The following is a 17,442-nucleotide window of genomic DNA, read 5'->3' on the forward strand; positions in this document are numbered from 1 at the left end:
TCTAATATAATTAACTTGCAACAAATTCACTGAAATGCAATTTGTAATGATATTATGAAAATAGTAAGAGGTCAGGTTTTGTCAGTTTGACCTATTAATAGGAATGGCATTATCAAGACCACCATACAATGCAAAAAATTATCTAACCTTTTTCATAATAATCTAAGACTATGGTGTTGCTTTTTCACTGAAAACGTAGTCTTTCTACATTGCAAGATATATATTTGCGGCAATTTATTATCCTAACACATTTTCTTTTATTTAGTTGTACCTGGACCCCCAGTGAACCCAAGAGTGACAGATACAACAAAGAAAACAGCTGAACTGCATTGGGGCAAACCTCTTAATGATGGTGGCATGCCTGTTACAGGATATACTGTTGAGCATAAAAAGGATGGAGAAGAGACATGGGTAAAAGATACAACTACACCTTTAATGATCACAGAATTTGTTGTTCCAAACCTGGAGACTGGAGCAAAGTATCATTTTAGAATTAGTGCCATGAATGCAATGGGAGTTGGGGAGCCAGCACAAACAGTAGACCTTACTCAAATAATCGAATGTGAAGTAATCCCAGACCTGGAGCTTGATATTGAATTGAGAAGAACACTAGTTGTCAAAGCTGGATGCTCTATTCGCATATTTGTTCCAATTAAAGGCCGCCCAATTCCATCTGTTACTTGGTCAAAGGAGGAGACTGCACTAAAAACCCTTGCAAACATTGACAATACAGAGTCTTACACTCTTTTAGTCATTCCGGATTGCAACAGACATGATGCTGGAAAATATGACTTAACATTAGAGAATGCTGCTGGAAAGAAGACTGCTTATGTGAATGTTAAAGTTTTGGACTCTCCAGGGCCACCTATCAATCTTAAACCAAAAGCCATTGACAAGGAAAGCATTACACTTCAGTGGGAACCACCTCTAATTGATGGTGGCGCAAAGATTACTAATTACATCATTGAAAAAAGAGAAGCTACTCGAAAAGCTTATGCTGCTGTTGTAACAAAATGTGCTATGTGTTCTATAAGAATTCCAAATTTGTCAGAGGGGTCAGAATATTATTTCAGAGTATTTGCAGAAAATGAATTTGGAATTGGTGAATCAGTAGAAACCCTGGATCCCATCAGAGCATCTCAAGCACCAAGTCCCCCAGAAATGGTCACAATTACTGATGTTACCAAAAACTCAGCTAGTCTTGCTTGGACCAAACCAAAACATGATGGTGGAAGCAGAATAACTGGGTATGTTATTGAAGCTCAGAAAAGAGGAACAGACCAGTGGGCTCATGTGACCACTGTAAAGACTTTAGACTTTACTGTAAAGAACTTAAATGAAAATGAGGAGTATGTATTCCATATCATGGCTGTTAACTTGTCGGGCAGAAGCCATCCTCGTGAAAGCAAGCATGTCATTATAAGAGAACAAAGCACAGAACCAGAATTTGACTTGCGGGGTATCTGCAAGAAGACGGTCATAGTAAAGGCTGGAGATAACATAAAGGTAGAGGTACCTGTAATTGGGCGTCCTAAACCAACAGTAACCTGGCAAAAAGATCATCAAGCTCTCAAGTTAACGCAAAGGACAATGGTTGAAAATACCTCTACTTCTACTATCTTGACTATAAATGAATGTTTGAGAAGTGACACTGGAGTGTATACAATTACAGGGAAAAATATAGTTGGTTCAGTTACTGAGAACATCATAATCAAAGTGCATGATGTTCCTGGACCACCCAGGGGACCAATAAAACTAGACAAAATATCTCGTAATTCCATTGAGTTCTCTTGGGATCTACCCGAAAATGATGGAGGTGTACCAATTAATAACTATGTCATTGAAATTAGAGAAACTACTACTCAGAATTGGACAGAACTCTCTTCCATGGTCATTCGGTCAACATTTAAAGCAACTCATCTAACAACAGGGGTGGAATACCAATTTCGTGTAAAGGCCAAAAATAGATATGGTGTAGGACCTCCAATCACATCAGAAGCTGTAGTTGCAGCGTTTCCATTTAAGGTGCCTGGGCCACCAGGCACTCCTAAAGTTGTTGAATTCACAAAGGACACAATGACAGTTGGTTGGAATGAGCCAGTTAATGATGGGGGAAGTGAAGTTATTGGATATCATGTTGAAAGAAAGGCGAGGAACAGCATTGTCTGGCATAAAATTAGCAAAGCTCTTGTAGTGGGAAACCTTTTCAAAACAACTGGTCTGGAGTCTGGCACTGCATACGAGTTCCGTGTGATGGCTGAAAATGTAGCAGGAATTGGAAAACCAAGCAAAGTATCTGAGCCCATGCTTGCTCTTGATCCAGTGGATCCACCCGGTCAGCCTTTACCAATCTCTGTGTCCAAAAATTCAATCACAATTAAGTGGACAAAGCCAGAATATGATGGTGGGTTCAAGATTACAGGTTATATTGTGGAAAAAAGAGATCTACCAGCTGGGCGCTGGATAAGGGCCAACTTCACAAACATTATTGAAACAACCTTTACTGTTAGTGGCTTAAGCAAAGATGCATCCTATGAATTCCGTGTGTTTGCAAGAAATTCAGCTGGTGCTATTAGCAACCCATCAGATGTATCAGATCAAATAATTTGTAAAGATGACTTTGAAGAACCAAAAATTATGGTTGATGCAAAATTTAAGGATGTTTTGCTTGTTAGAGCAGGAGAAGCCTTCAGACTTGATGCTGATGTTACAGGTCAGCCACTGCCATCTATGGTTTGGACCAAAGATGGAAAGGACATTGAAAACACTTCTAAACTACAGATCAAATTGACTGACCTCTCTGCTTTTTTGGTTAACAAGGACTCCCTTAGAAAAGATGGAGGTCAGTTTGTTCTGACAGCTACTAATGTGGGTGGATTTGCTAAACACGTATTCAATGTTAAAGTCCTTGATAGACCAGGACCACCTACAGGACCTCTTATGGTTTCAGATATCACAGCAGAAAAATGTGTGCTTAAATGGGCTCCACCTGAAGATGATGGTGGGGCAAACATTGAACACTATGTAATTGAAAAACGTGAGTCAAGCAGACTTGCCTGGACAAATGTGGCAACAGAATTGCAAGTTACACAGTACCAGGTAACAAAACTGCTCAAAGGAAATGAATACATTTTCAGAGTCATGGCTGTTAATAAGTATGGAGTTGGTGAAGCCCTTGAGTCTGACCCAACAATTGCAGACAACCCTTATGTTCCACCTGATCCTCCACAAATGCCTGAGATTACAGCTGTCACAAAGGATTCAATGGTGATTTGCTGGAGAGCTCCTGCAAATAATGGTGGAAGCGAAATCACTAACTATGCCATTGAGAGAAGAGACAGAATTGGTTTACGCTGGGTAAAATGCAACAAGAAGAAGGTAACTGACTTGCATTTCAAGGTAACTGGACTTGTTCCAGGACATGAATATGAATTCAGAGTTTTTGCAGAGAATGTAGCTGGACTCAGTGCACCAAGTCCTTCAAGTCCCTACACAAAGGCCACAGACACACTGTTCAAACCAGGCCCACCTGGTAACCCAAGGGTTTTGGACACATCGAGTTCGTCTATCACACTTGCATGGAATAAACCAGGGTATGATGGTGGTTCTGAAGTCACTGGATATATTGTTGAGACCTGTTTACCTGGAACTGAAGAGGAAGAATGGAAAATTGTCTCTCCTAAAGAAGGACTGAAAGCAACATCATTTAGTATAACAAATCTTAAGGAGAATCAGGAATACAAAATAAATATTTCAGCTGTTAACAGTGAGGGTGTTGGAGAAGCAGCATCTGTTCCCGGTTCCCCTAAAGCTGAAGAAAGACTCTTACCACCAGAAATTGACCTTGACGCTGACCTCCGTAAGGTTGTGAACATTAGAGCATGTAACACCTTAAGGCTATTTGTGCCAATTAGAGGAAGGCCAACTCCAGAGACCAAATGGTCAAGAGAGAATAATGAACCTTTGGATAAAGCTACAATTGAGAGTACATCATCTTTCACATCTTTGGTAGTTGGAAACGTAAATAGATTTGACAGTGGCAAATATATTTTGACAGTGGAGAACAGCTCAGGAAGTAAATCAGTTTCTGTGACTGTTAGAGTTCTAGATTCACCAGGTGCACCGCAAAACCTCCAAATCAGCAAAGTTACCAAAGAATCTGTCTCACTTGTATGGGATCCTCCACTGAATGATGGTGGGACAAAGATAAAGAACTACATTGTTGAAAAGCGTGAAGCAACAAGAAAGGCCTATGCTACAGTTAACTCTAATTGTCATAAAACAACATGGACTGTTGATCCGCTTCAAGAAGGGTGCAATTACTACTTCAGAGTACTGGCAGAGAATGAGTATGGTATTGGTCTCCCTATTGAGACCAGTGAATCAGTCAAAGTATCAGAAAAACCACTTCCTCCAGGAAAAATTACACTTCAGGATGTTACAAAGACAAGTGTCACACTGTCATGGGAGAAGCCTGAACATGACGGAGGAAGTAGAGTGGTTGCATATGTTTTGGAGATGCAGAGTAAAGCCAGTGAGAAATGGACACAGGTCATGATTGTCAAGGTACCAGAGGCAATTGTTTCGGGCCTTACACCTGGTGAAGAGTACATGTTCCGTGTTTCAGCCAGAAATGAAAAAGGCACCAGTGATCCTCGACAAATTGGTGTTCCAGTGATTGCCAAAGATCTTGTAATTGCCCCTTCTGCCAAATTGTTATTTTCAACATTTACTGTTCTTGCTGGAGAGGATTTGTCAATAGATATTCCATATATTGCTCGACCCAAAGCTGCAGTCTCTTGGGTGAAGGATGCTACACCTCTAAAGCGAACAAGCAGGGTTAGCTTCACTTCCACAGAAAACCAATTGAATCTTGTAATCAAAGAGTCATGTAGAGATGATGTTGGCCAGTATAGCATCAAACTTTCAAACACAGCTGGTGAGACATCAATGAATATAGGAGTAGTTGTCCTTGACAAACCTGGCCCACCAGTTGGCCCAGTGAATTTTGAAGCAGTAACAGCTGACAGTGTTACTATTTCATGGAAACCACCAGAGTATGATGGAGGCTGCACCATTAAGAACTATGTGGTGGAGAAAAGAGACACATCCACAACAAACTGGGTAGTTGTAACAGCAAATCTAGCCAGAACCAAGGTTAAAGCTGGAAGACTAAAAACAGGCAATGAATATCAATTTAGAATCACTGCTGAGAACAGATATGGCAAAAGCCCTTTACTTGTCTCAGAGTGTGTTATTGCACAGTATCCATATAAGCTTCCAGGACCACCTGGAACACCCTTCATTCATTCCTCAACCAAAGAAAGTATGGTTGTGATGTGGAATGAACCTGTTATTGATGGAGGAAGCACAATTTTGGGTTACCATCTTGAACGTAAAGAAAGAAACAGCATTCTTTGGGTCAAGCTTAATAAGACTATAATCCAGGACACAACATACAAGACCACAGGCCTTGAGGTAGGCCTTGAATATGAATTTAGGGTGTATGCTGAGAACATTGTTGGTATTGGAAAGGCAAGCAAAATATCAGAGGGACATTTTGCTCGAGATCCTTGTGATCCTCCTGGTACACCCGAAGCAGTTAAAATTACAAAGAACTCCATCACTATTATGTGGACTAAACCTGAGTATGATGGTGGAAGCAAGGTCACAGGGTATATTGTTGAAAAGAAAGAATTACCTGAAGGACGTTGGCTGAAAGCAAACTTTACCAACGTAATTGAAACAGAGTATAGTGCCACAGGTCTGACAGAAGACCAGAAATATGAGTTTCGAGTTATTGCAAGAAATGCCTCAGGAGTTTTTAGTGATCCTTCATATAGCACAGGGCCCATTACTGCGAAGGATGAGATTGAACCCCCTCGCATCAGCCTGGACCCACATTACACCCAGGCAATTGTTGTAAATGCAGGAGAATCATTTAAAATTGATGCAGATGTACATGGAAAACCAATACCAACAATTCACTGGATGAAGGGAGATCAAGAACTTGGAAACACTATACATCGTGAAATTAAGAACACGACCAAATCTGCATGCTTGTCCGTAAAAGAGTCCAAGGTTGCTGATGGTGGCCAGTACACGCTACTGCTAAGGAATCCAGGAGGTGAGAAAGCTGTCCATGTCAATGTCAATGTTCTAGATAAACCTGGGGCACCCGAGGGTCCCATATCCATTACAGGGGTAACCAGTGAACAATGCTACCTTGCATGGAAACCCCCAAAGCAGGATGGTGGGAGCACAATCACTCATTACATTGTTGAGAGAAGAGAGACAAGCAGACTTATCTGGACTTTGGTTGAATCCAAAGTTCCAGCTGAAATGTTGAAAGTTACAAAACTCCTTGAAGGCAATGAATATATATTTAGGGTTTTTCCAGTAAATAAATTTGGAGTTGGTGAAGCACTTCAGTCTGATCCAGTCCTTATTAAAGATCCATTTATGCTACCTGATGCTCCAAAGGGAATAGAGGTCTCTGATATAAAGAAAGACTCAATGGTATTAAGTTGGGAAGCACCGTCAAGTAATGGTGGCACTCCTGTCACTGGATATATAATTGAAAAACATGACAAGGAGAGTGTTAGATGGATCAGATGCAATAGGAAAATGGTCACAAACCTAACCTACAAAGTCACTGGGCTTCTTGAGGCCCACCTCTATGAATTTAGAGTCGCAGCTGAAAATTCTGTTGGAGTTGGTGAGCCTAGTTCAGCAACGGTATTCTATAAAGCTCTGGATCCTGTGTTCAAACCAGGTCCTCCACATAATCCTAAAGTTATAGACACAACCAAATCATCTGTGTCACTTGCATGGGGGAAACCTATTTATGATGGTGGATGTGAAATCCAGGGATATATTGTTGAATCCTGTGAGGTAAAAGCACCAGTAGAGGAGGTGAAACCTGCTCAGGAAATTGAAGTTGCAGAGGTTGTGGATGAAGAATGGACTATGTGCACCCCAGCAACTGGTGTTAAGTTAACATGTTTTACAGTAGAAAATCTAAAAGAAAAACAGACATACAAGTTCAGAGTATGTGCAGTTAACAAAGTTGGTGTTGGTGAACATGCAGACATTGCTGGTCACATTCAACCGGAAGACAAGACAGAGGAGCCAGATCTTGATATTGATCCTGAGTTTAGAAAGATTGTCAGTATTAAAGCTGGAGGATCTCTACGAGTTTTTGTTCCCATTAAAGGACGCCCTGTACCACAAATTAAATGGGAGAAGGATGATGGCCCCATTAAAGAGACAGCACAAATTGAAGTCACAAGTTGTCACACTTCTCTTGTGATTGATAAAATAAATAGACAGGACAGTGGAAAGTACTCCGTGATTGCAGAAAACTCATCTGGTGTAAAGTCTGCGACCATCATTGTGAAAGTTCTTGATACTCCTAGTGCTCCAGTTAACCTTAAAGTTCAAGAAATTACAAGAGAGTCTGTCACTCTTTCATGGGAACCTCCTACATTGGATGGAGGTGCTAAGATCAAAAACTATATTGTTGAAAAACGTGAAACTACAAGGAAAACCTTCTCTGCTGTTGTAACAAATTGCCATAAATTGACATGGAAAATTGAACCACTTCAAGAAGGCTGCTGTTACTATTTCAGAGTCCTTGCAGAAAATGAGCATGGTATTGGAATACCTGCAGATATTACCGATCCTTTGAAAGTATCAGAAGTGCCACAATGCCCTGGAAAATTAAGTGTTGTAGACAATACAAAAACAAGTGTCTCTCTTGCTTGGGAAAAACCACTGCATGATGGTGGCAGTAGAATTCTTCAATACCTTGTTGAAATGCAAGTGAAAGGAAATGAAAAATGGTCTGGTTGTGCAAACGTAAAAACATTAGAAGCTGTTATTAATAATTTAAACCCAGGTGAGGAGTACACTTTCAGAGTAACTGCTATTAATGAAAAAGGAAAGAGTGACCCAAGAATTCTGGCAGTGCCTGTACAAGCAAAGGATCTAGTTATCGAACCAGATGTTAGGCCTTCATTTAACAATTACAGTGTTCTTGTTGGTAAAGACCTGCAAGTTGAAATTCCAATTTCTGGACGCCCTAAACCAAAGGTGACATGGATAAAGGATGGGGAAGCTCTTAAATTCACAACAAGAGTGAACATTTCAAATACACCGCATAGTACAATTCTTAGCATCAAGGAAGCTGCCAGAGAGGATGGTGGCATGTATGGAATCAATGTTTCAAATATTCTGGGGCAAAAAGATGCAACAGTCGAAATAATCACTCTTGACAAACCAGGACCACCAACTGGCCCTGTAAGATTTCTTGAGGTAACGGTATCAAGTGTTACACTGTCATGGGAACCTCCAAAGTACACTGGTGGTTGTCCAATTTCAAATTACATTGTACAAAAGAGAGACACAACTACCAATACTTGGGAGAATGTTGCAGTTTCTGTTGCAAGAACAACACTGAAGGTCTCCAGACTAAAAACTGGGGTGGAGTATCAGTTTAGGATTATTGCTCAAAACAGATATGGCAAAAGCTATGCTTTAGAATGTCCAGCTGTTGTTGCCCAGTACCCATATAGAGAACCAGGCCCACCTGGTACTCCATTTGTGTCATCTTTGTCCAGAGATCACATGGTTGTAGAGTGGCATGAGCCTGTTGTAGATGGAGGCAGCAACATTATAGGATATCACCTTGAAAGAAAAGAAAGGAACAGTAGCCTTTGGACAAAGATAAACAAGAGCTTGATTCAAGAAACAAAATTCAAAACCTATCCTTTGGAAGAGGGAATTGAATATGAGTTCAGGGTCTATGCAGAAAATATTGTTGGCATTGGTCGATGCAGCAAAATCTCAGAGGGGTATGTGGCCCGTGATCCATGCGATCCACCTGGCACCCCAGAAGCTATTCATGTTAGCAAAGATTCAATAATAATACAATGGACAAAACCAGAATATGATGGAGGAAGTGTAATAACTGGTTATACTGTTGAGAAGCGTGATCTGCCAGAAGGACGCTGGGCAAAAGCTAGTTTTACAAATGTCATTGAAACCCAATTTACTATTACTGGGCTTACAGAGGGAGCTAAATATGACTTTAGAATAATTGCAAAAAATGCTGTTGGCACTATTAGCAAACCATCTTTGAACAGTGGACCTATTACTGCACTGGATGAAGTCCAGCCACCAAAGTTTTCAATTGATCCTGAATATACTCAGACCATTACTGTGAATGCTGGGGATACATTTAAACTTGATGCAGATGTCCATGGCAAACCAGTACCTACAATGCAGTGGTTCCTAGGTGAGAAGAAACTTGAAAACACAATGAAATGTGAGATTAAAAACTCTGACACCAGGGCTATGATTGTCTTAAAGGATGCACTCAGACATGATAGTGGACACTATAGTCTTCATCTCACCAATGTCGCTGGCTCACAAACTGTTTCATTCCAAGTGAAAGTACTGGACAAACCCAGTCCACCCGAAGGACCTCTTCGCATCACAGGGGTATCAAGCAATAAATGTACACTGTCATGGCGCCCCCCACAAGATGATGGGGGAAGCCTTATCACCCATTATATTATTGAAAGACGTGAAACAAGCCGTCTTGCTTGGGCCATTATCTCTACTGTTTGTAAAGCCACAATATTCAAAGTCACAAACCTTCTTGAAGGCAATGAATACATCTTTCGTGTCATGGCTGTCAACAATTACGGTGTTAGTGAGCCAATTAATTCTCCATCTGTAATACTGAAGAATCCATTTATAACCCCAGGATCACCTCAAATTCTGGAGGTGACTAACATTGCCAGAGATTCTATGACTGTGTGCTGGAGTGCACCAGAGAATGATGGAGGAAGTGAAATTGTTGGATATATCATTGAAAAGAAAGATCGTTCTGGAATTAAGTGGACCCGATGCAATAGACAAAAAGTCACTGATGTATGTTTCAGAGTTCAAGGCCTCATGGAGGATCATGAGTATGAGTTCAGAGTGTCAGCTGAAAATGCAGCTGGAATTGGTGAACCTAGCTTACCTACATCATACTACAAAGCTTGTGATCCTAAATATAAACCTGGCCCTCCCACAAATGCACATATAATTGACACCACAAAGAGCTCAATTTCAGTGGCATGGGGAAAGCCTCTTAATGATGGTGGAAGTGTCATTCAAGGATACATAGTTGAGATATGCAAAATGGAGGAGGATGAATGGACTATGTGTACCCCACCAACTGGTCTGCGTGTTAATAAATTTGAAATAAGCAAACTAACAGAGCATCAGGAGTATAAGATTCAGGTATGTGCTATCAATAAATTAGGTGTGGGTGAGCCTGCAGTTATTACTGAGCCTGTGAAAACAGAGGACAGACTTGAAGTTCCTGAAATTCATCTTGATTCAGAGTTGAGGAAAGGTATAGTTGTTCGAGCTGGGGGATCATTTAGAATCAATGTGCCTTTCAAGGGAAGACCAACACCAGATATTAAATGGACTAAAGATGAAGGGGATTTGACAGAGAAAGCCATAATTGAGAAAGGTTTTAATTTTACACAGCTTTCACTTGACTCATGTGACAGAAAAGATTCTGGAAAATATATTGTGTCCCTAAAGAACAGCGGTGGAACAGCATGTGAATTTGTGTCAGTAAAAGTATTAGATACACCAGCAGCTCCACTTAACCTGGTGGTAAAAGATATTAAGAAAGATTCCATGACACTTGTTTGGGATCCACCACTTATTGATGGAGGTGCAAAAATCAAAAACTATCTTGTAGATAAGCGTGAATCCACAAGAAAAGCATATGCTAATGTCACAACAAAGTGTAGCAAGACAAGCTTCAAGGTGGAAAATCTTGCAGAGGGGGCACTATACTACTTTAGAATTATGGCTGAAAATGAATATGGAATTGGTCTACCAGTTGAAACAAAGACTGCATTAAAGGCTTCTGAAGTACCTCTGTCAGTAGGAAAGATCATGTTGACTGATGTTACCAAAACAAGTGCATCTCTTGCATGGGAGAAACCAGAGCATGATGGTGGCAGCAGGATTGCAGGCTACTTGATTGAAATGCAATTAAAGGGAACAGAAAAATGGAGTGTAGCAACATCTGTCAAAACCTGTGAAGGTACTGTCACTGGGCTAACAGCTGGTCATGAATATTTGTTCCGGGTTCTTGCTTATAATGAGACAGGAAAGGGTGAGCCTAAGCTTCTTGCTGCGCCTGTCATAGCCAATGACTTAACCATTGAACCCAGCATAAAATCACAGTTTAATACATACAATGTGAAATCTGGTAAGGATCTTAAATTGGAAATACCTGTATTTGGACGTCCCAAGCCAAAGGTTACTTGGATGAAGGATGGACAAGCTCTTAAAGTGACATCGCGAATCAGCACTTCAAACACACCAACATCAGCCATTCTACAGATTACTGAAGCCAGTAAAGATGACTTTGGAAAGTATACAATAAGTGCAACAAATAGCACTGGCACTATTACAGAAGATATTGGAATAATTGTCCTTGATAAGCCTGGTCCACCAAATGGTCCAATTAAAGTGAATGAAGTGAGCAATAGCTTTGTTACAATCTCATGGGAACCCCCATCTTACACAGGAGGCTGTCAGGTGAAGCACTATATTGTTGAAAAGCGAGAGACAACTACTACAGCATGGGAAGTTGTAGCTGGATCAGTTGCCAGGACATCTCTAAAAATAGCAAAGCTGAAAACCGGTTCTGAGTACCAGTTTAGAGTCATTGCTGAAAACAGATATGGCAAGAGTTCCTCTTTGGAGTCAAAGGCAGTTGTGGTTCAGTATCCATACAAACCTCCTGGGCCACCTGGAACTCCATATGTGAAATCTGCCACCAAGGATCAAATGATAATTGAGTGGAATGAGCCTGTCAATGATGGTGGAAGCTCAGTAATTGGCTACCACCTGGAAAGCAAAGAACGGACTAGTATCTTGTGGACAAAGCTGAACAAATCTCTCATTTCTGACACCATGTTTAAGATATGTAATCTTGAGGAAGGAATTGGTTATGAATTCAGAGTATATGCTGAGAATATTGTTGGTATTGGCAGAGCAAGCAAGGTTTCAGACAGCTTTGTTGCTCGTGATCCATGTGATCCTCCTGGTACTCCAGAAGCTATTTCTATTTCAAAGAACCATGTGGTAATACAATGGACAAAACCTCAATATGATGGTGGCAGCAAAGTGACAGGATACATTGTTGAAAAGAAGGACTTACCTGAAGGCCACTGGATGAGGGTCAACTTTACCAATGTGATTGAGACGGAATTCACAATCACTGGCTTAACAGCAGACCAACGGTATGAATTCAGAGTCATAGCAAGAAATGCTGCTGGCATTTTCAGCGAGCCATCTGACAGCACTGGCCCAATAACCACAACAGATGAAATTGAACCTCCAAGTGTTTCAATGGATCCTAAGTACCAGGATGTCATTGTTGTCATTGCTGGAGAGAATTTAGTGCTCAATGCTGATATTCATGGAAAACCTGTTCCTGATGTTCAATGGCTAAAAGAAGGAAAGGAAATGGGTAAGACACTACGCATTGAAACAAAAACAACACAGAAATGTGCCACTATTACTGTCAAAGACTGCACACGATTGGACTCTGGCCATTATGACCTAGTATTAAGAAATAGTGGTGGCACAAAAACAATTCCCATTACTGTGCGGGTTCTTGATAGGCCCGGCCCTCCAACTGGACCACTAAATGTAACTGGTATAATGTCTGATACATGTGATCTGATTTGGGCTGAGCCTTCTCAGGATGGTGGAGCTAATATTTCTCACTACATTCTTGAGAAGAGAGAAACCAGCAGGTTATCATGGACTTTGGTTGATTCAAATATTCACACTACCTGCTACAAGGTGACAAAGCTCCTGGCAGGTGATGAATATATTTTTAGAGTTAAGGCTGTCAATAAATATGGAAATAGTGACCCCCTGGAGTCTGCAGCAATTATTGCCTGCAATCCATACAAGCCACCAAATGCACCATCAACACCAGAAGCAAGTGAAATAACAAAAGATTCTATGCTTCTATCATGGAAAGCCCCAGACACTGATGGTGGAACTGAAATTATTGGTTATCACCTTGAGAAACGTGACAAAGATGGTGTAAGATGGACGAAGTGCAACAGACAGAAGCTTTCAGACTTGTACTTTAAAGTAACTGGTCTTTCAGAGGGGCATTTCTATGAATTCCGTGTGGCTGCAGAGAATGCTGCTGGTGTGGGAGAGCCAAGTGACCTATCTCTGTTCTATAGAGCAATAAATGCAACAACTCCTCCTGGTCCACCGCATCATCCTAAAGTAACAGATCATACATCCTCATCTGTGTCTCTTGCTTGGGGTAAGCCAGCTACAGATGGTGGGGCATATATCAAAGGTTATATTGTTGAGATGAAAGAGGTCTCTGCAGAAGAATGGACCATGTGTACACCCCCAAGTGGTTTACTGGCAACATGCATAACAGTAGAAAACCTTAAAGAAAATGCTGAGTATAACTTCCGGGTGTGTGCCTTTAATTCAGAAGGAGTTGGTGAACCCGCTGATGTCCATGGATCTGTGAGTGCTACTGAAAGAACTGAGACACCAGAAATTGAACTTGATGCAAATCTTAGAAAAGTTGTCTCTGTTCGTGCAGGAGGAACACTTCGTCTATTTATTAAAATTAGAGGTAGACCTGAACCATCTGTCAAATGGGAGAGAGAAGAGGGGGCTTTAACTGAGAGAGCGATGATTGAAACTACTAGTTCATACACAATGCTTGTAATTGACAATGTCCATAGATTTGACAGTGGGAAATATGTTTTATCTCTTAATAATAAAAGTGGAACAAAGTCAGCATTTGTAAATGTCAGGGTGCTTGACTCGCCAAGTGCGCCACAGAATTTTGATGTCAAAGAAGTTAAGAAAGATTCAGTCACTCTCTACTGGGAACCTCCTCTTACTGATGGTGGAGCCAAAATAACCAATTACATTGTGGAAAAGCGAGAATCTACAAGGAAAGCTTACACAACTGTCACAAGTAACTGCACGCAAAATTTCTTCAAGATAGATGATCTTCAAGAGGGAGGAATATTCTACTTCCGAGTGTGTGCGGTTAATGGGTATGGCTTTGGTCTGATGACTGAAACAAAAAATCCAGTCAAGATTGCACAGGTCCCTATGTCCCCAGGAAAGGTAACTCTTGTGGATGTTACCAAGAACAGTGTGACTCTCACGTGGATGAAACCTTCACATGATGGTGGTAGTAAAGTTATTTGTTACAATGTAGAGATGCAGTCAAAGAGCACAGACAAATGGGTTGCGTGCTGTACAGTAAAAGTTCCAGAGGCTACTGTGTCTAACCTTACACATGGTGAAATGTACTCGTTCAGGGTAATTGCACTGAATGAGAAAGGCAAGAGTGAACCCCAAGAACTTGGTGTGCCTGTTTGTGCTAAAGACATAGAGATAGAGCCTTCAATTAATCTGCTCTTTAACACTTACAGTGTTAAGGCTGGAGATGACCTTATTATTGAAGTTCCTGTAAGAGGAAGACCTAAGCCAGTGGTTTCTTGGAAAAAGGATGACCTACCTCTTAAGCAAACAACTTCTCTCTCAATAACAAATACCTTGGTATCAAGCAAGATCGTAATCAAACAAGCTTCTATTGAGCATGTTGGGAAATATGAAATCACCCTAGCTAATACAGCTGCCACCATTTCCAAAGATGTTAATGTTGTGGTTCTTGACAAGCCAGGCCCACCAGCTGCAGTAAAGATCGATGCTGTGACTGCTGACTCCATTACACTATCATGGTCTCCCCCTGAATATGATGGGGGATGCTCCATTAACAACTACATAGTTGAGAAGAGGGATACCAACACAACAGTCTGGCAGATTGTTTCATCAAACATTGCCAGAAATTCAGTCAAGGTATCTCGACTGACTCATGGTTCTGAATACCAGTTCCGTATATATGCAGTGAACCGCTATGGAAAGAGTAAGTCAATTGACTCTCCTGGAATTACAGCAGAATATACATTCAAGCAACCTGGGCCACCTGCTACTCCCCATGTGGCTCATGCTACCAAGTCTTTCATGGTTGTGACATGGAATGAACCAGTTAATGATGGAGGTAGCACAGTTCTTGGTTATCACTTGGAACGCAAAGAGCGAAGTAGTATTCTGTGGACAAAGGTTAATAGGATTCTCATCAAAGATACTGAATTTAAAGTGACTGGCCTTGAAGAGGGTATGTTCTATGAGTTCCGGGTATATGCTGAAAACATTGCTGGCATTGGAAAGGTCAGCAAAGTCAGTGAGTCTATAGCTGCTAGAGATCCATGTGATCCTCCTGGTCAACCAGTGGTTACCAGCATTACTAGATCTTCTGTCTCGCTCTCTTGGACAAAGCCTGAATATGATGGAGGTGCCAAAGTTACAGGTTACACCATTGAACGTAGAGATTTTCCAGATGGCCGCTGGATGAGATGCAACTTTACCAATGTTCCTGAAACATTCTTTGATGTTACTGGTCTTACTCAAGATCAGCAATATGATTTCCGAGTGACTGCAAAGAATTCAGCTGGACTGTTTAGTGAGCCATCAGATAACACAGGCCCTATCACAGTTAAAGATGATGTAGAGCCACCACGAATTATGATGGATGTCAAATTTAGAGATGTTGTTGTTGTAAAAGCAGGAGAGGCCCTAAAGATCAGTGCTGACATTGCTGGACGCCCGCTACCAGTGGCATCATGGACAAAGGATGGAAAAGAGATTCAGCTTAAAACAAAAATTCAAATATCTACAACAGATACTAGCACTATGGTAGTAGTAAAAGATTGCATAAGGAGTGACTCTGGAAAGTATGCATTAACATTACAGAATGTCGCTGGTACAGTAACAATGCCCGTGCAATGTGTGATTCTTGACAAGCCTGGACCTGCAGCAGGACCTTTGTCAGTAACTGAGCTCACAGCACAGGACTGCACACTGTCATGGGGACCACCACAAGAAACTGGTGGTGCAGAAATTACACATTATGTTGTAGAGAAAAGAGAGACTAGTAGTTTGGCATGGACAATTGTACAAGGAGAGGTGAAAACTAAAACATGCAAGGTCACAAAGCTCCTTAAAGGCAATGAATACATATTCAGAGTTTTGGCTGTAAATAAATTTGGACTTGGTGAACCTCTTGAAAGTGAACTTGTCAAAGTCACTGATCTATTCACCTTTGCAGCACCACCGACAAGTGTTGAAATAACAAATATATCCAGTGAGGAGATGACTGTAACTTGGGCTAAGCCTGCTTCTGATGGAGGCAGTGAAATAATAGGCTATGTGATTGAACGACATGAGAAATCAAGCCTGCGATGGATCAGAGTCAACAGGGAGCTTGTAAAAGAAGAAAGAGCTGTAGTATCAAAACTAAGAAAAGGATGTGAATATGAATTTAGAGTATTTGCAGAGAATGCTGCAGGGTTAAGTCCTCCTAGTGAGGCATCGGCTCCAGCTGTGGCAAAGGATGCTTTACTTGTGCCAAACCCACCATCCAAACCGAAGGTTCTTGATTACACAAAGAGTTCAATTACAATTACCTGGAACAAGTCATTGTCAGATGGAGGAACACCAATCCTTGGATACAGAGTGGAATACAAGAAACCAGAGGATGAGGAATGGTCTGTTTCCACTCAGATGACAAAGAGCACAGAGTTCAGTGTATCTGGTCTTACAGCTGATCTAGAATATATATTTGCCATTAAAGCTATAAACAAAGTAGGCCTGAGTGAGCAATCTCCAGTTTCTGAACCACAGGTAGCAACAGACAGAAAGGAGGAACCAGTATTTGATGTTGACATTGAAATGAGGAAAACACTGATTGTTAAGCATGGCAATTCATTCACAATGACAGCACCATTTAAAGGAGTACCAGTGCCTTCAGTCACCTGGAATAAAGAAGATGTTGACCTCAAATCAAGAGGTACAATTGAAACAACTGGAAAATACACATCACTAACTATTGAAAAGGCAACGAGAAATGACTCAGGACAATACACTGTTACATTGGACAATGGTGTTGGAACTGCAACTTTGACATTGGTTGTCAAAGTACTTGATTCCCCAGGACCACCTGTTAATGTGAAGATTAAAGATGTGACAAAAGGTTCTGCAACAGTTACCTGGGAGGTCCCAGAGAATGATGGGGGTGATCCTGTAAAAGCCTATCATATCGAAAAACGTGAAGCTAGCAAAAAGGCCTGGGTGTGTGTAACAAATAACTGCCACAATCTGGTCTATAAGGTAGAGGGCTTGCAAGAGGGTGCAATCTACTACTTCAGAGTCATTGGAGAGAATGAATTTGGTATGGGTGTACCAGCGGAAACAAAAGATGCAACTAAAATAACAGGTACATTTTTGCTT

The 17,442-nt window shown here is 41.1% G+C and overlaps 1 protein-coding gene across 1 annotated transcript in view; it reads left to right on the forward strand.

Annotated features, from left to right (window-relative positions):
• Window positions 1–17,442, forward strand: part of ttn.1 (titin, tandem duplicate 1) — a 136,312-nt gene that overhangs the window by 92,818 nt on the left and 26,052 nt on the right. The window contains exon 177 of the mRNA XM_060877288.1: window positions 266–17,428. Coding sequence (XP_060733271.1) covers window positions 266–17,428 — 17,163 coding nt within the window. The remainder of the gene's footprint in view (window positions 1–265; window positions 17,429–17,442) is intronic.

The sequence above is a fragment of the Tachysurus vachellii genome, chromosome 8, assembly GCF_030014155.1.
Source record: "Tachysurus vachellii isolate PV-2020 chromosome 8, HZAU_Pvac_v1, whole genome shotgun sequence".
In the NCBI taxonomy this organism is placed as follows: domain Eukaryota; kingdom Metazoa; phylum Chordata; class Actinopteri; order Siluriformes; family Bagridae; genus Tachysurus; species Tachysurus vachellii.